At 36.3% G+C, this 19,461-nt stretch overlaps 1 protein-coding gene and 1 pseudogene across 3 annotated transcripts in view; both read left to right on the forward strand.

The window, feature by feature from the left end:
• Positions 1-19,461, forward strand: part of TUBGCP3 (tubulin gamma complex component 3) — a 76,481-nt gene that overhangs the window by 32,140 nt on the left and 24,880 nt on the right. For both annotated transcript variants that reach the window (XM_081127993.1, XM_081127994.1), the window contains exons 12-16: positions 10,689-10,799; positions 11,128-11,236; positions 13,590-13,779; positions 15,888-16,023; positions 16,891-16,959. In XM_081127993.1, the coding sequence (XP_080984119.1) occupies positions 10,689-10,799; positions 11,128-11,236; positions 13,590-13,779; positions 15,888-16,023; positions 16,891-16,959 (615 nt within the window). The remainder of the gene's footprint in view (positions 1-10,688; positions 10,800-11,127; positions 11,237-13,589; positions 13,780-15,887; positions 16,024-16,890; positions 16,960-19,461) is intronic.
• Positions 11,245-13,206, forward strand: LOC308553515 (keratin, type I cytoskeletal 18 pseudogene; annotated as a pseudogene). Its single transcript has 2 exons — positions 11,245-11,334; positions 12,231-13,206. The product of its transcript is annotated as a keratin, type I cytoskeletal 18 pseudogene (transcript).

Raw genomic sequence — 19,461 nt, forward strand, 5'->3', positions numbered from 1 at the left:
TTATTTATTTAAAGATAAAATACTAAATAAATATCCATGACTGTTGAATACAATATTAGCATTAGTAGCTGAAATGATCACTTAACAAAGTTATCTCAGATCTTGCCTCATTGGTAAAGTTATTTATTTTTAAATGTTTTTATTTAACTGTAGACTTCTGGAAATGTTGAAAGAATTATACGAAACATTCCCAGGTACCCTATCCTCAGATTACCAGAATGCTAACATTTTTCTACAATGAATTTATCTTTTTTTCAAAGGTTCTATATTACTGGTATTCACACTTAAGGTCTGAGTTTAGATGGAGCTTTAGGAAATTCAAGATTTGTAAATTTTTTATTTGCTAGTGTTATACCTTAGATGTTCCTGTTTGCTTCACTAGTTTTGCTTGTGGGATTTTAAAAAAATGCATTGTGATCGTTAGAGCTAAAATTAATCCTTCTTAACAATGTATTTTATTTTCTTTGGATGAGCCTGCCATGTTTAGCACTGCTATGCCAGTGGGCTTTACTACTTAACAGTGTCTTGTTATAATTCATCTGCTTTATTTCTGTGGGTTAGAGCTTAAGAGTTCAGATTCTGAAGTCACATGACTTGGGTTTGATGGTCAGCTTCAGTTTCTAATGGCTTTGTGTCCTGGTTGAGTAATTTAGCTTCTATTAGCTTTACCTTCTGCATCTTTCATATGTGCAGAATAGTAGTGCATATTTCAGGGGATTTTGTGTAAGTGTGAGGATTGAGTCAGGCAAAGAGCATGCAGCATGTTATCTGTTGTTAATATAAGAGAAGCATTGGATAAGATTTGAATACCTGGTGGCCCAAAGATGTCTGTGGCCTTTCTCTTATTTGCATTGTTCTCTGACTTCTCTGTTTTGTTGAACCCTAAATTTATAAATATTCATTTAAGTTTCATTAATTTTGGAAAGGTTTTCTTTAATTTATTCTAAGTCATATATTTACCATAGACAAGTGCATTCTGTGTTTGATCCTTATATAATTAAGATTTGAGAATTTTTTTTTTTCAGTTTTTACATAGGTTAATTTTTCCTTAATCTGCATAATGACTTATAACTTGGTTGTAAAGTCCTATTCAAGTATATGTATAGTTAACTTTAAATAGCTGTACATGAGCTTTATAACCACTCACTTAATAGTAGTTTATTAAATATTTACATAATATTGCCACTTTCTAGAATCAAAAGAAAGCAGAAAATATGAATAAACAGAAATTGTAAAAAGGAACCAAATAGAAATTCTAGAGTTAAAAAGTACAACTGAAATAAAAAAAATTCTTTGTGGGGCTCAATAGCAGATTCAAATAGGAAGAAGAATAAGCATTTTGAAAATACAATAGATCAATTAAGATTATCCAGTCTGAGGAACAGAAAAATAAAGAGTGGGAAAAAAAATGAAAAGAGCTTATGAGACCTGTGGAACTCAAATTTGATGAAAAACATTAATCTACACATTCAGGGAGCTAACAAACTCAAAGTAGGATAAACTATAACAGATTCACAATAAGACACTATAATCAAAGTAGGATAAACTATAAAAGATCCACAATAAGACTATAATCAAACTAGAAAGCCAGAGAAAACTTTGAAAGCCTCAAGTGAGGAAAACTCATATAGAAAGGGTTTTTTATTATGTTAACAGCTGATTTCTCATAAAATCTGTGGAGGCTAGAAGGCAGTAGGATGATATATTAAAAATGCTGAGAGGAAAAGGCTATCATTTAGGAATTTTGTATTCTGCAGAAACTGTTTCAAAAATAGTGAAGGAGATATGAAGATATTTCCAGATAAATAAAACCTGAGAGAATTCCTAGAAATAAACTCAAAAAACTGACCAATGAAGAAATAGAAAATCTGAATAGACATATAACAAGTAAAAAGATTGAACTAATAATCTAAAGCAACTTTTCAATAAAGAAGAGCCCAGGATCAGATGGCTTCACTAGTGAATTCTACTAAATATTTAAAGAACTAACATTAATCCTTCTCAAACTCTTCTGAAAAATAGAAGAGGAAGGGAAAATTCCTAACTCCTTTAATGAGGCTAGTGTTACTCTGATACCAAAGCCAGATAAACACAACACAAGAAAAGAAACTACAGACCAATATCCCTTGTTCAGAAATCCCCATCAAATACTAAAAACTGGATTCAGCTGTACTGTACACCATAAAGAAGTGAGACTTATCCCATGAATGTCAGTGTAATGTACAATATTAATAGAATGAACAAAAAAAGCACGTGATTAACTCGATGCAGAAAAAACGTGGAATTCAGTACTCTTTCATGTTTAAAACATTCAAAGAAGAAATAGGAACTTTCTCACCTACTAATGGACATCTATGAAACACTTAACAAGTAACATCATACTTAATGATGAGCTTTCTCCCTAAGATCAGGAACAAGACAGGGTGTTCATTTCACTACTCAGCATCATCCTGGATGTTCTAGCCAGGGCAATTAGGTAAGGCAAACAATTAAAAGACAAAGACATCTACATTGGAAAGGAAGTATTATTATTTCTGTTCACAGATAATACGATCTTACATATAGACAACTAAAGTATCCACGATATTTATCTAGGTAACTAGTTTGACAGATTAACTGGTATAAGATCAATACACAAAAATCAGTTGTATTTTTATATACTTGCAATGGACAATCTAAAAATGAAATTAGGAAAACAATTTCATGTACAGTAGTATCAAAGCCAGTACAATACTTAGGAATAAATTTAACCAAGGAAATGCAGACTTGTACAATGAAAACTGAAACATGGTTGAAAGAAGACCTAAATAAATGGGAAATCTTTGTGACTTTAGATTTAATGTAATCTCTATCAAAATTCCAGTGGCTTTTTTGCAGAAATTGAAAAGCTGATTATCAAATTGGTATGGAAGGGCACAGGGCCCCAAATAGCCAAAATACTCTTGGAAAAAACAAAGTTTAAAGACACTTTCTGATTTTCAAACATATTAAGATGCAAACTAATAAAAAGAATATGGTATTGGCATAACTATAGACTGGTAGATCAACAGAGCAGAATTGAGAGTCCAGAAATAAACTTACTCATTTTTGTTGAATTGATTTTTAATAAATGTCCAAGACCACTCAGTGGAGAAAGACTTGTCTTTTAAACAACTCATGCTGGGACAACTGGATATATACACATTAAAAGAATGAATTGGGACCCCAGTTGCATTCCTATATAAAAATTAACTCAAAATAGATCATACATCTAAAGCTATAAGAAGTTTAGAAGTAAACATAGGTGTAAATCTTTGTGACTGGATTAGGCAATAGTTTTTTAGATATGTCACCAAAAGCATGAGCAATAGAAAATAATAAATTTGATTTCACCATAGTTAAAAACTTATGTACATCAAAGTACATAATTGAGAGAGTAAACAGAACCTGTAGAATAGGAGAAAATATTTACAAATCATATATATGGTATGGGCCTAGTATGTAGAATATGTAAATAACTATTATTACTTGACAGCAAAAAGATAAATAACCCAATTACTTGTAGATATTTTTCCAAAGAAGATATACAAATGGCCAATAAGCACAGGAAAAGATTCTGATCATCATTAGTCCTTAGGGAAATGTAAATCAGAACTACAGTTTGATACCACATCACACGCATTGAGATGGTATTTTTTTAAAAAAGAAAGAAAAACCCAACATAACTTGATGAGGATTTGGAGAAATTGGAACCCTTGTACATTGCTGGTGGGAGTATAACCATTGAGGAAACCAGTTTGGCACTTCCTCAAAAACACATTCATATAAAAACTTGAGCATGAGTATTCATAGCAGTATTATTCATAATAGTTAGACAATAGAAACACCACCAATGCTTATCAGCTGATGAATGGATAAGCAAAATGTATATCCATACAGTAGAATACTATTCAGCCTCGAAAAGGAATGAAATTCCAACACGTGCTGCAGCATGGATGAATCCTGAAAATATAGGCTAAGTGAAATAAGCCAGGTCACCTGACATATGTTGCAACATGGATGAATCCTGAAAATATTAGGCTAAGGGAAATAAGCCAGGTCACATTGTATAATTTTATGTATACAAAATTTGCAGACCAGGCAACAGAGAGACAAAGTAGAGAGGGATAGGGGAGATCCCAAGTTTGATGGGTATGGAGTTTCTCTTTGGGTGATGAAAATGTTCTGGAATTAGATAGTGATGGTTGCACAACCATACTGTGAATAATACTAAAAGCTACTGAATTACACACTTTAAAATAGTTAAAATGGTGACTTATGTGAAGGGATGCCAGCTACATCTGGCTCCTAAGGTTTAACTTTCTGGTTCATTTGCTCAGTCTTCTGCCTCGTTGGTGGCTTAGGAAGTTCCTTGCTGTCCACCACATATTTACGTGCCTCGGTAGAGCTCAGTGGTTCTGAATATGCATGTCCCTTTGACCTGCATTCAGGAGCCTCGTAGGGCGTTTAAGGATTTCCAAATCTCCATGGTGTTTGTGATGTGTGTTGACACTTGAGCTGGTATCCCCACCCTCTGATCCCCTGCAGCACCAACCAGACTTGAGTGGGACATCTGCAGAGTCTGTCCTCGAGATTGGGGGCAACGAAAGGGAGGGGAATTCAGAGTGCCTCCTTATTCCACACCAGCAGTCATTCGTAGAATACTCTACTTTTCTTGGGAATTTTTCTGTGAGGAAAAAAAATGTTTGATAGTCAGTTAAGAATAGGAAACTGCATTCTACAGAAATGCTATAGTAAAGAACTTTTATCTAGTGTTTCTAAACTTGATATTAAATTAGTAATAGAGTAATAGATATGTGTTTTTATTAACATTCAGTGAGAAGGATTAGTGGCTATATTAAGGTACAGGCAACAAGGTAACATGCAATGTGGAAAGATATGTTTTCTGTTGGTGACAGAATCATAGGAACTGAGGTTTGTTATTCGAAGAAAAAGCTAAATTTCAGATAGAGAATAGTGCAAATAAGGTGTAATAACCTTCCTTCTGGGTTCACAGACTCCTCTGCCTTGTGAAACCCTCAGAACAAAACCTACAAGAGAAGTTGTGAGCTGGTCCTGACACCATGGAATGGAGCTAGTTTTCTGCAGAGTTATCAGAGGTGTGAATGTGAACATCCATGCCTAGGTTTTCTGCCTTGGAACTGCTGGAATTCCAGTCACGTGGGACTGGGAACCATCTCTGTCCTTGTCTGTTTTTGTTGGGCTTCTTGGACCTTCCTCTCCATGGCCCAGCTGTGTGCGCCTCCTCAGTAACTTTCCTGCAGTAGGCTCTCTGTGATGGCTTTTCAGAGCTCACTTCAGGTGCAGTAGCTTTGCTGCTGTTGTCCCTCTGGGAAGCTCTTTCAAATGCCCAAGGCTACCTGTTTCCAGGAAAGGCTTTCTCTTCCCTTCCTGCTGCTGGATGATGCCCAGTGTCCTGCCTTAACTGCCTCTGGGTTTGGCTGATTTGCAGAGGAAGGAAGAGCTTTTACTCTTTTCATCTAAAATAAAAACTTCCAGGTGGCTTCTGAGCTCTGCTATTTTTGGCGTGGCATCATTAAAATCGGCCTCTATCCCCTACCCTCAGTAGTGCAGGGACTGGTGTCCAACTTTTATTTTGTTTTTATCTTGTATTATAATGAAATGGGAAGAGAGGAGAAAATAGAGTACTATAATAATTTACAGATATTCTGAATTATTAGTGTAGAAAGTATTTTCAGTTGTTGGGGGAAAGCTTCTAGTTATTTTTGGAAGGAAAAGCAATATTATACAAGAAAATTTCACTTGTTACTAAAATATCTAGAGAAACCATATCCTTATGCCTTTTGTGGCTAAATGCTTCTCACTCCGTAAACTGACTGCAGTAAACAAACCAAGCCTGCTGTGGGCGAGGAGTCAGCTCAGTGTTTAGTAGATGGGCGGGAAGAAGAGGCTTCAGGGTGAACTTGTCAGAGCTGTAAAGGACCAGGGCTTCAAACTGGGGCAGAAAAGGGGGAAAGTAAGAATGAGGCACTATTGCTTTCAAAATTAGAAAAATTTCAGACTTGCTTCAAATGTTTACTTAAATGCTCTAATAATGTCCTAAAAATCTCTATTCTTAAGTTGGAAGGGCACTGAATTGTAGATAATGCAGTGACTGCTTTTGGGGTTATCTATCTTTGTGGATATATTCAGTTCTCATTATTTTGTTCCTTTTATACTTTTGCTGGGAATTACTGAAATCTAAAAGTTTCCCATATAAGATTTTTATTGTTTTGGTTCTTTTACGCCCCACCACGGAACTAGCGTAATTTATCAGTTTACCTTGTCAGTTCCCTTTTCACCCCTTCCTCTGGTTCAGAGCCATTTTAGCTTCTCTAGGTGTGGATCTCTTGGTATTTGCCTGCAGGATTGACATGTTGAAGTTGGGTCTTTTGTGGTCTGTATTAATGGATCTGGTTCTTAGAAACTAAGTTGCTTGCTAAGAAAATTACCCTCTTCACTTCTGTGTTTAGTAGGGAGGCCTTGGCATTTGTCCAACAGTTAATGAGAAATCGTGGTACAATTATGTTTTATTTTTCCCCTCAGTTCTTTCTGTGTTTGACATAATGCTGAAAATTAAAGAACCTTGAGTGGGAAATGCATCAATAAAATAAAAGCATATTGCAATTATATTCTGACCTTGATTTTTCCTCTATAACCGTATATTTTTCACAGGATTAATTAAATTCTAAGATGTACCTATTCCTCTCAGTGTTTGCTACTAGACGTTTGCTAGTAGAGTAATTGCATGCTACTTTGCCCTCAGATGAAGTGATGCTTTCATAACTTCTAAAGAAGACAGAATTGTCTGAGGTTTTTATCTTTTAAATTAAATTTTCTTATTGTTCGCACTGATAACAATCCTACTGCACTCCCAACTCTCAGGATAAATTGGTGTGTTGTCTGTAGAACCTAGCTCTTCTGTCTAAGTGAATAGCAGATAAATACAATTTATATGCAATTAATCTAATCTATTGAATGGCAAGCTACAGCATGGTGATTGAGTAACCTTTTAGATTAGTACTCCTGGTGGGATTATAACATGTTTTTATTTCTATCTGGGATAATTGAAGTATATGTTGAAGTGATGATAGTCTCAGTACAGTAGTACTGTTTACCCCTTAAAGCAGTCATTAGTTATGTATTTAAAATTAGAAAGGGAATATAAATTAAAAACTAAAAAATAAAGATCAATAAATACTTTAGTAATTTAAATTAGTACCTAATGATAAGAAATTTGAATTGAAAATAAATGTAGAGATCTTGTTGTCATAAAAATGTTGACATTTATTTAAATACCTACTTATAAATGAGACTGTACTTAATTGATACCATCTAGCCCTAACTTACAAGGATCAAATGTAAGATCTTGACATCATTAAAAATTTTGTTTCCTTAAATATGTTTTTAATTGATTTTAAAAATGTATATATTTATCCTTGGTATTAGATTTGTGTGAACAGAAGAATCATCTTTTTTAGTTGGTGCCCTGAAAAAATGATGTCACTAAAAACATTCTTTTTGGTGCCATATGTTTACTCATTGGCCTGAATTGTTCCATTCCTTTGAACAATATTTTTTCTGATTTAAAAATATTTGTGCAATTAAAATTTTTTTGAGCATTTAAATGGAATAGAAAATTAAAATTAGTAATTTCATGATAAACATAATCTGTTAATATTTTCATATATCCCCTTTTCTAGTTTTTCTTATATGTTTCTGTGTGTGTATCATACTGTGCATAGTATTTTGTAAACTTTTTTTACATGAAATAAATAATGAAACTAACTTCATGCCATTAAATATTATTCTTTTGTACCAAGTCTTCTTAAAATGTGACCTCCGAAACTGCTGAGTAGTACGTAGAATTATGTATCCTGTGGGTATATGCATTCTTCCTGGGAGGAAGATCTGTACTTTTCATCAGGTTCTCAGAAGGGTTTGTGATAGTTAAGAACAAACTTTATTTTAAATCACTACATGATAATGCTTTATAATTCATTATGTATTTCCTTGCTTTTAGACATTTAAGGCATATTGTTAGTATAATATGCCTGACCAAAATATTTTATCCTAGTAATGCAAGAATAATATTTTATTCAGAATTTCATCTATGTTTGCAAGTGAAACTGGCCTATAGTTTTCATTTTGGGTATTTTCTCAGGCTTTGCTAGTGTTATACTGGATTTAATCTACATTAGCATTCTATACATTTTTAGCAAAATGTAGCATTCTGTACATTTTTCTGTGATTTAGAATACTTTAAATAACAAGAATGATAACTTAAAAAAGTAGGCTCTTAATTTGTTTTCATTATACTTCAATTTTAAAAGCCTGGGTTTTAAATGCCTTAGTGATAACATTTAAACATATTGCTCTTTTTAGAGCACCTCCCCCTTCTCTCTTTTCTTGGGTTAATTTTGGTTATTTAAATTTTGCTAGGAAACCATTAATTTTGTATTGCTATATAGATACTAAAAATATTAAAAAATTCTTTAAACCGATTTTGTATCTGTGGATGCACCTTCCTAGTCAGGGGTGTATGTTATTCACCTATTTGTGATTTGGAATTTATTTGTAGGTATCACCAAAAAGACACTTTAGGTATGTTATGACTTCAATGGATTTTACAGTCCGCTTGGGGAATCAAGCCGCCATGTATAACATAGCCAGTGCTGAGCCTCAAACCATCCAGCTTCCAACTGAAAAAACTGTCAAGTACTGAGGCTGCGGTCCAAATGCCATTCCACCCCTAAAGGAACTAGGGCTCCTTGGAGAGTTGACTGATTCTAGGTCCAGGGTAGAAATGAACAAGATGAGCCTAGAGCACTTTATAAACCAGAAGCAAGGAAGACAACTTGGGTGAAGGCTGAAGAACTCAGGAGCCAGCTTGAAGATGCTCCCGTCACCCTAGAATGGGAATCATGGAGCACCAGTAAGGACAACAGCTAATGTATTAACACTCCAGATAGACTTAAATGCATATTCATAATGATCAAACAAAAGCTGATTGGTCACCATTGGAGGATGGGAAATAAAGACACCAAATATCTCCTCTTGATCTCGTAATACAGTCAAATTTCCCCCCTTTTAATCTATTGATATAATTAGTTATAGTGATAATTTCTGATAAGACATCCCTAAGTCAGAGGAAAGCATGGCGTATTAAGTAAAGGTGCTGACCTGCCATTAAAGAGAAAATTCTGTCTAGAAGGAAACAGATCCCCTACATCATGCTATATCTAAGATAAAGTCTAAAGGGAAGAAAGATCTAAATAATAAAAGTAACAATTGGAATACTGAATGAAAATAAGGTAGAATATTCTGCAATCTGAGAATGGGAAGAGCTCAGGAATATAGGAAACTCAGAAGCTATAAAGGAAGACATTTACCTACAAACCAAAAAATAGAACAAACCATAAACATGGACTAGACCATAAACAATAGCAAATAGTTAACTTGGAAAAATTAAATTTGTAATACTTAATGATTCACAAACGGTCACTATCCCTAATATAATAGAATCTGTTGATAAGAAAAATAGAATAGACAGGTCAAGGATATGAAAATACAGTTCACAGGAGAAGAAAAGCAAATGGCAATCAGCATTGTGACAACAGGCACAACTCCCTTTGTTGTCAGTAAAATTGCAGTATAAGCAACCATGATTTTACCTAACTGATTGGCAAAATCTAAAATGAGTGAAGGTGCAGAATATAGAGTATCCTGCTGGTAGGAATATCAGTTGAGACAGTTATTTGGAAAGGAAATGTGGCATTATCTATAAAAATTAAATATTAGTTTGATTCAGCTGTTCTGCTATTAGAAATTGACTGTATAGGAATAAAAGCACAAGTCTATTAGGATATATTACTAAAAAATGAGAATGGCTTCAGAATAGCCAATGAACTGGAAACAATAGCAAAAAGTGTTCTTACCATCCCATGTTCTTTCTGATGTCAGTGATCAGGCTGGTTGGTGGGGAAGCAAAGGTGAGAAGCACAGTAGACAGAGGAGAAGCTTCTGAGCACAGGTGGTTCTTGGGAAGAGCTACCAGGAGAAGGTCACTTCTTGTGCCATTTAGTAGACTGGTGCTGGCCATTCCCCTGTGTGGTCTGCCTGTAGCTGACAGTGAGCAGAGTATGCTAGCTTAGGCACCTCTGTTCCATACTTGAGGGCTCTGCAAGAGAGAGCCTACAGAGGGTCGGCGTGTGGTAGGAGACACAGCTAGGTGGGTGGGAGTGACATAGATGGAAAAACCGAAGCAGGCAGGAATTGAATATTCAAACAGCTCCAGAGGCCGGTATGTTTTTACTAAGGTCTGAAGCAGATTTGGTAGCCCTCACACTCAGATCTTTGACATTACACAGCAGAGGCCATATTGATACTTAGAATGAAGATCATAGGTCTTCAAGAAAGGAAAGCATTGCGCTCGTTATACATTGGTTTTGAAAGTCTGGGAAATACGTGATTACTTTTAGAGAGATCTACCCAAAATGCTTTTTAAAACAAGTTTTAGTATATAAGTGGTAAGTTTCCCTGTATCTGGAGAACTTTGCTTTCCAGAATAACATTCTTTGATGTTGCTGTTAGATAATATTGTGTCATACATACTACTTTTTGATGTTTCAATGCCTCTTTGTTTTCAGTTTTTTGTAGCATCAGATCCAACAGTTAAAACAGATCGACTGTGGCATGACAAGTATACTTTAAGGAAATCGATGATTCCTTCATTTATTACGATGGATCAATCTAGGAAGGTAGGATTAGAAGAAATTTTGGGAATTTTGAGGTTTTAATGCTATATCTACCTGGATCATGTGACAAAATTAACCTTCAGTTAAACAAAATTTTGTTGCATTCTAGGATTAGCATTTTGAAGTGAAGTGTATGTTAATTGGATACATCAACATATTAATGTGTTTCTTAATAATATCTTTTCAGTTCCTAGAATTCACTTCATATTATCCCACATGTTCTTGTTATTTAGTTTTTAATCAATAGTTAAACTTGTTTCTTATGAATATTTGTTGTAGTTGGACGATTAATTTTATATAAAGGTAACTCTAGGATATTTTCCTCTTTTAGGTCCTTTTGATTGGAAAATCAATAAATTTCCTGCACCAGGTTTGTCATGACCAGACGCCCACTGCAAAGATGATAGCTGTGACCAAGTCTGCAGAATCACCTCAAGATGGTATGATGATGGTGGTGGTGGTGATGGTAGTGGTGACTGTGATGACAGTGGTGTTGATGGGTGGTGACAACAGTAGTAGTGATAGTGATAACGATGACGCATATTGCTTGAAGTATTTTTCATTCCATAGGACTGACACATTTTCGAAATGACCTAAAAATACCTTAATATACAGTGTAATGTGTATAAAATGTCTATTACTATGTAAATTTTGAATTCACCTTTTTATACAGAGTTAAACAGTAAGTGTAGAAATTAATGTAGCAGTTTTACTCTTACTCGTATTACTCTTTTTTTTAAAAATCTTCATCCAAGGACATGCTTAGAGAGAGGGGGAGAGAGAGAGAGATCAGTGTGAGAGAGAAACATCATTGCCTTCCGGAATCGAACAGGAAACCTTTTGGTGCACAGGATGACATTCAGCCAGCTGAGCCACTCTGGCTGGGCATGTATTACTTTTTTTTGTAGTGACAGTATGCCAAAATAAGAAAATAAAGGAAAAAATGTTGCTATGGTAGCCATACTTTGGAACTCAAGACTTGTCCAGAAATTAGCAGGGATTTACAAGTGTTTATTGTTTTGAAAATGCTGCATAAATTCTGCCTGCATTACATGACTTACGGTTATTCCTCATTCACTGCTGTTTTCTATTTTTTCCTTTTGCTGCCTGCCCCAGCCTCAGCAGTTTCGTGGTATTTTGTGTCTTGGCTATATTTGCTATTTAGATTGTCATCTTGGTTCATTCATATTTACTTTGCATATGACATTGTGGTAGATATAGGGGAGATGATGTGAATTCACCATGGCTGTGCCTTTCATGAGCAATAGATATGCAATAGAGGCTGCTTGAATCTGAGTTTCAGCTTCTTACCTTCCTCCTTGAACAATATGAACTTCAGCACCCACTCCAGCTTTTCCACAAATATCAGACCCTGGGCTCCATGCAGGCACCCAGCCACGGGGCCTGGCTGGCCAGCAATGTGGGAGACTGTAGCGCAAAATCCGGGAATACCTGGAGAAGAAGGGGCCCCTGGTCAGAGACTGGGGGCATTATTTCAAGACCATTGAGGACCTGAGGGCTCAGATCTTTGCAAGTTCTGTGGACAATGCCAGCATTGTTCTGCAGATTGACAATGCCCTGAATTGCTGCTGATGACCTCAGAGTCAAGTATGAGACGGAGCTGGCCATGGGCCAGTCTGTGGAGGGTGACATCAGTGGGCTCTGAGAGGTCATTGACAACACAAATGTCACTTGGCTGCAGCTGGAGATAGAGATCGAGGCTTTCAAGGAGGATCTGCTTTTCATGCAGAAGAACCACGAGGAGGAAGTAAATGCTCTACAGAGCCAGACTGCCAACTCTGGGCTGACCGTGGAGTTGGATGCCCCCAAATCTCAGGACCTCAGCAAGATCATGACAGATATCCAGGCCCAGTATGTGAGCTGGCTCAGAAGAACAGAGAAGAGCTAGACAAGTACTGGTCCCAACAGATTGAGGAGAGCACCACAGTGGTCAGCTCGCAGACCGCTGAGATAGAAACTGCGGACATGACATTCAGAGAGCTGAGATGTATGGTCCAATCCTTGGAGATCAAACTGGATTCCATGAGAAATCTGAAGGCCAGCTTGGAGAAAAGCCTGAGGGAGGTAGAGACACGCTGTGCCATGAAGCTCAATGGGATCCTGCTGTACCTGGAATCAGAACTGGCCCACACATGGGAAGAGGGGCAGCCCTAGGCCCAGGAGTATGAGGCCTGCTGAACATCAAGGTCAAGCTGAAGGCTGAGATCAGCACATACCCCCGCCTGCTGGAAGAAGGGGAAGACTTCTATCTTGATGATGCCCTGGACAACAGCCACTCCATGCAATCCATCCAAAAGACCACCACCCACAGGATTGTGGATGGCAAAGCAGTGTCACTAAAGTTCTGAGGCGTTAAAGACAGCAAGAGTGAGGCACCGCTTGGGGGCACGTGCAGGTGATTTAACACTGACCCACCCTATTCTTTGCCCTTTTCACCAAACTGTTTTAGTGAGATTTTGAGTTAGTTACATTGTAGAAGGTAATTTGAATTTTAAATCTGTGAGGTGATGAACAGTGCCGTTAGGGATCTTCCTGTAGGTTACAATAGAGATGTCTGCTGTAAATCTAGCCAGATATCAGCATTTTCAGTTTCATGGGCTCGGCACTCTGGTTTGTCTTCCTGACCACGCACATGACCTGTTTGGGCTGCCACCAATGCCATTTACAGGCATTGGCAATGACTTTTGTATGTGTGGTATGCGCCTTCAGTTTTTCCTTTGTTAAAATACAAATTATGTATGTATGTGTACTTTTTCCTTTTGTTCTTTACAGCTGCAGACTTATTCACAGATTTGGAAAATGCATTTCAGGGGAAAATTGATGCGGCTTATTTTGAGACCAGCAAATATCTATTGGATGTTCTCAATAAAAAGTACAGCTTGCTGGACCACATGCAGGCCATGAGACGGTATTTGCTTCTCGGTCAAGGAGACTTCATAAGGCACTTAATGGATTTGCTCAAGTATGAAAACTATTTTGATTTTTATAAATATACAGTAGATTTCAACATGGTAAAGAGTATTACATTTTTTGTTTAAAGAATAAATGGCATCAGAGGAAAATTTGTTGAGTTCTTATACAACGTATTGGTAAGGTAAAATCGGAAAAGAATTGTCACATTGTCATGCTCAAGTCTCTTTATTGTTGCTTGTTCTTTGCTTTGTTCTCAGGAGACGCTTGTGCACTTTACGAACACTGTGGCACTGGCAGTCCAGTGTACGAGGCGCACACAGCATAGTCACAATCCTCTTAGCTTTACTTTGAATGTAGTCGTAAAAATAAAATGTGTTTTAAAGCTGAACTTTTTAGTTTACATTGCTTTTTGTTTTAAAAATAACTCAAAAAACAACTATTACTACTTTTTTTGTTTTGTTTCATGACATTAATTAAATGTGTGTCCTTCCCCTCCATTCAGAGAGATGTAGACAGCTCTGTACCAGAGCCTGGCTCTAGAGTAGACAATTAGACACTCTGGCTGCAACCCAGCGCTCCCAGGCAGCACTGGTGAGAGTGAGCATGTGAGTGTGGGCACAGCATGGGACTAGTGGTTTTCACTCAGGCATATAGGAATGGAAATGATTTTTTTGGTGTTCCCTTTAGGACACTTAAAATAGTATGTTACCTTTCAATCATATCTGTGCTGACCAAGCAATTGTTTCAGGCCTTTGGTTCTGACTTCAGTATGCATCAGAGTTCCTTAGAGAGTGTTGAAATGGATCGCTGGACCCACCCCTAAAGTCTGGTTCTGTAGATCTGGGGTAGAGCCTAAGAATGTGCCTTTCTAACAAGGGCCCAGCGGAAGGTGATGCTGCTGGTATGAGGACTATGCTTTGAGAACCCTTATTTCAATCACATAAGCTCCTGTAGTCCAACCTCTAATATGAAAAATAATCTAGGTTTTGGGGGAATATATAACAATAACTGACCTTCTGCATGCTCATGGGTGATGCTGTTTAATTAATTAGCTCAAGAAAGAGTTGATTATCTGAAAAACAAACTCTTTGTGATTATACCTGCTCAAGTAAGCATGTCTGCACTCTTAGGTAAGGGGTGGTTACTAGTTAGTTAAATACTGTTCATGAGGTCAGTACTTGCTGGAAGTGTGAGTGGTGATGAGTTTTTAAATGGGAAATATTCTTTAAATGCCAGAGGGTTAAAATGGGAGTACATGTGAGGATGTGGGATGAGCCAGACCCATAAGTGTAGATGTGCAGGTTGACACACAGGTAGAGATTAGCAAGGTGTTTACAGTTTAAAGTTAAAGCAAAATTTAGAGGATGGCAACATTACAGATCAGCTCATACAGCTGACTTAACATATTAAAACCTATGGTAGGTTTTAATATTTATAGCGTCTCATTTTTGGTATTAAATGAAAGCTTTATTTCTTCTCAAAGGCATGTTTTAAGTCTAGTTTTAAAGGGGAATGCCAACCAATGTTTCACTTGCCTCAGATTTATTTGAGCGGAGCTAATGCCCCTTTTCACTCGTCTCTGCCTGATGTTTTACTGCCATGGAGGCCTGCAGTTGACAGATTTATATTCATACCTGGGGAAGATTGGCTGTGTTCTTAACTCAAGTCAGCTCTTGGTCACAGAAATGTTAGCTTCATATTTAGAAACCCAGATATTAGGACCCCTTCAGGAATGTTTGCTGATAATGCAGTAGTTTTTAGCCTTTAGAATCATGACATCCACCGATCTGATTGTTTTGATTTAATGGACCCCTCCTTCCATTGGATCTATGTAGGAAATTACAATAGTTCATGCTACAATAGGCCAGTCTTTAGTTGGAAAACTTTATTTGTTAGCATGTATGGCACATTTAAGTACCTTCAATTTAAGCTGAATCAAAATTAAATTTTTTTTGAGATTTTTAAGGAGATGCTTTACTTCCCCACATACTTGGTGAAATCCTATTTACAGTTAATTCTGTGAAAGTTTTGTTACCATGTAGTATTGGTTCTATTTGTCTTTAGTTTTTATAATTTGAACTCTTTTTATAATTTTAAGTTTCTGCACAGCTCATTAAGAATTCCAGTAACATTTTCATTTTTAAAAAATCTGTTAAGACCAGAACTTGTCCGTCCAGCTACAACTTTGTATCAACACAATTTGACTGGAATTCTTGAAACTGCTGTCAGAGCCACCAACGCCCAGTTCGACAGTCCTGAGATCCTCAAAAGACTGGATGTGAGGCTTCTGGAGGTACTGCAACTCTGGGTTTTGTACAACCTACACAAAGCAATGAGCTCTCACTGAGACCAGCACATTCCCCCCTAATGTTTTCCATGTTAAGACACATCTAGTCTGGCGGGTAAGAGTCATTACTGAAAGACTGGACATGCTGAGTTCGAATCCCTGCTGTCGCCTGTTATGGCATCATCTTAGACAAGTCACTGCTTGTCTACACCACACCAGGTCTCACTTCTCACCTTACAAAGGGGGACCCTCACAGGGCTGTTGGGCAGAGAACATGCAACACTTGTCACAGTGCTTGGCGGCACATCATGGATGCCTAGTAAATCATAGGTCCTGTTCATGGTAAAGTCCATAGGAGGCACAGAGATGATATAGAATAATAATATTTATCAAAAATAGATGTTTTTAGTTTTAGTTTGAAAGAAGTTAACATTTCTTAGGGAAATGAGTATCATAAACCTCAGACATTGTTTACTTAGCTATGATGGACCATTAGCAGAACCTGTTGGAGTTTTATTTTTAAATGTTGATTTTTAAGGATTTGGAACACATAAAGCAGTAGGTTTTGTCATAAAGGAATGGTGATGAATTTTAAACACATTTTACAATATTCATTTAAAAATATTCCATTTATTTCCAAATATTTGTAGAGTACCTACTGTGTGCCTGTCATTTTCTAAATGCTGAGGACCCAGGAAGTGACAACAAGATATATTTCTCTGCTCTCATGTAGCTAACACTTAAAACTACTGAATAGTTTTTAAAAATTGGGCTTTATTTTGTTTCCTTTTCTTTGAGGATTTGACAAGTTCTTTGGCATTAAGCTTAACAGTAGTGGTGGCAAGTCCTGCAGTTGTTTGTTTTTGCTCTTAGGTGTCTCCAGGTGACACTGGGTGGGATGTCTTCAGCCTGGATTACCATGTTGATGGACCGATTGCAACTGTAAGATCATTCTGTGTATTTTTATAATAGTCACAGCTATTTAGATTGCTAAACATTTTGTTGTTTTAGAATTGGCTTTCTTCTCTAAGAACTTCTAATTAAACTGATTGCTTGACATCTGCAATATACCCAGTGAATGAATACTTAAGCCAGGATTGTGTGTGTGTTTTAAATAATCATTAATGAGTGCTGAAACGCTGTATTATTTTAGGAATTCTTAAAAATATCATTTGATCTATCACAGGTTTCAGCAAGTATTTAATAAATGGATTATTCATTTTGTTCCATTATCCTTAAACTGTAGCAACTAATTTAGGATAATTTGAAAGGAACTATAAAGTGTATTTTAGGGGAGTCGTATTTTTATTTCTTAGATAAAATTTGATATTTACTATTCATTTCAACTGATGAGAAAATAGCAGTACTGCTGTTCATAGTGCTTTTAGCATGCTTGAAGAAAAGTGCTGTTTCTTTTAACAGTTACCAGGTCATAAAAGACTGACCAGCAGAGTTTCCATTTTAGTGTCTGTAATTCATTCATTCATTCACTCATTCATTCATTCATTTTCACTTTCATTTAAAAAAATTTTTTTTAATTTATTTTTTATTTTTCTTTAAAATATTACAGATGTCCCTTTTTCTCCCCAATGACCTGTTCCACCCCGTCCCATCTCGCTCCCCAGTCCCTCCCCCCACCATTGTCCCCGTCCTTTGGTTGTGCATATATGCATATGAATTCTTTGGTTACTCTCTCCCCCTCCACCCACCCGCCCTCCTCCATCCCTCTGACATTCGTCAGTCTGATCTGTGCTTCCATGTCATTGAATCTATTCTGTTCATCAGTTTATTAAGTTCTTTAGATAGTGCCTGCAATTTAAATGTCCTTTCTTAAGTGCTCATTCTTTCTTTATTCAGATTCGCTTAAATTCTCCTTGACTGAGATACCTCTGAACTTATTTCAGCCATTTTTATATCTGAAATATTGAAAAAGGACATTCATTTGTTTAATTATTGGGAAAACTATTTTGTTAAGAAGTGATATAATTTGGGTCTAAAATTTCTCCGTAGTGGTTCTTGCAGAGTTTTGACTCCATGGTTGTTCCTGCCTCTCAAGATATAAGTCACATATCCTGCTAGAATACTTTCATCAGAGCCATACCTTCCCTCTTTTCAAGTTAACAGATTTGCCATTGACAAGTGGCTCTGATGTCTCTACTGTGAAGTGGTGGCTACTAGTGTAGTTCTTTTTACAGATAAGTTACCAGATCAAATCTACCATATTTTGAATGTGCAACTGCTCTCAAATTTAATTTTCAGTCATATTCAAATATGTTTTTTTCACCTTTTTTTGTTTTGTTTTCCTAAACTTTATTTCTTAAAAAAGATACTTAGTTGGAATCTTACTTACATATCAATCTCATACAGTAATTTTTATAGTTTAGCAAGACATACATTTTTAAAAGTGATATCTTTACCTAGCAAATACAAATTTGGACATTTTGAAAGTTAATATTCATATTTTAAGAACTCAATCTTGTCTTATGAGAGTACACAATAAGCTAAGTTATTAAAATATTTAAAAGACAAATACCTTCTCCAAAATTATAAATCAGTAGTTAAATAGGTTTCTGCAACTATTGTAAATTTCAAACTCCATATTTTAAACACGTTTATTTTTTTAGAGACATGGGGCAGACCAAGGACAGGAATAAAGTGTTAGTTTTTTCACCTTTGACTTATATCCTAAACAATTTTAAATACTTTTAATGTACAAAACGGGATATTTTAGCAAATTATTTAAATTAGGAATTGTCATATTACCTAATTTGTTAATATTGTATACATGGTTTTTTTTATAGTATAGTGTAAAAGATACCATAGTAAAAGCAATTGTATCGATTACTTCACAAAATGTAAGTGCCTTGAGAAAGTGGTCTATATATACAGTATTATTTCATAATATTGCAGCTCTTACTAGGGAGTATCAGAGTTAATGCATTACATACCTTGTGTATAAATGATTGATCATGCAATATTATATTTTAAAAACTTTAGATTTTTAAAAGCTCTAGTAGAAAGAGTATATTATACATTTATTTATTTATTTATTTATTTTAAATATATCTTTATTGATTTCAGAGAGAGGAAGGGAGAGGGAGAGAGAGAGGTGGAAACATCAGTGATGAGAGAGTCATTGATCAGCTGCCTCCTGCACGCCCCTGACTGGAGATCGAGCCTGCAACCCGGGCATGTACCCTGACCGGGAATTGAACCCTGATTGCGTGGATCCCAGGTCGACGCTCAACCTCTGAGCCATGCCCGGCCGGGCTATTTTATAAAACAAATTTACGATACATTTCTGTCTGTGGCCAATAGGTGCCAACTCCAGTGGGTTGATGGTACAACCTGAGGGGCTGAATTGGGAAGGAGAAAAGGGTCTTATAATTGATTAGCAAGGTCTACTAGAGACATACGGGAAATGATCTCTTGCACATCTGGTAT

This window comes from Miniopterus schreibersii (assembly GCF_964146895.1).
Source record: "Miniopterus schreibersii genome assembly, chromosome: 2".
Taxonomy (NCBI): domain Eukaryota; kingdom Metazoa; phylum Chordata; class Mammalia; order Chiroptera; family Miniopteridae; genus Miniopterus; species Miniopterus schreibersii.